We start from the raw sequence: 202 nt of genomic DNA, 5'->3' as shown, positions 1-202 counted from the left end.
GTTTGTGTTGGTTATGTTTCTGCTGCTGCATTTTGTATCTTTCTTTTGCTGCTGCTGCTTCTGCTGCAGCAGCAGCAGCAGCAGCAGCAAGAGAGTGCATGCGGCCCCCCTCAGCTCTGCTGCTGCCAACAGCAACAGCAGCATTAAGAAAGGTGCCAGCAGCAAGAACAACAGCAGCAGCAGCAATTTCTCTCCCATCCTT

The 202-nt window shown here is 52.0% G+C and overlaps 1 protein-coding gene across 1 annotated transcript in view; it reads right to left on the bottom strand.

The window, feature by feature from the left end:
• EMH_0074170 (glucose inhibited division protein A, putative) overlaps nucleotides 1-202 on the bottom strand; it is a gene marked incomplete at both ends in the record, with an annotated part of 4,238 nt that overhangs the window by 3,241 nt on the left and 795 nt on the right. The window contains one exon of the mRNA XM_013499431.1: nucleotides 3-116. Coding sequence (XP_013354885.1) covers nucleotides 3-116 — 114 coding nt within the window. The remainder of the gene's footprint in view (nucleotides 1-2; nucleotides 117-202) is intronic.

Source organism: Eimeria mitis, genomic scaffold (genome assembly GCF_000499745.2).
Source record: "Eimeria mitis Houghton genomic scaffold, Emh_scaff4317, whole genome shotgun sequence".
Taxonomy (NCBI): Eukaryota; Apicomplexa; class Conoidasida; order Eucoccidiorida; family Eimeriidae; genus Eimeria; species Eimeria mitis.
This window is presented reverse-complemented; position numbering and strand designations above follow the sequence as displayed.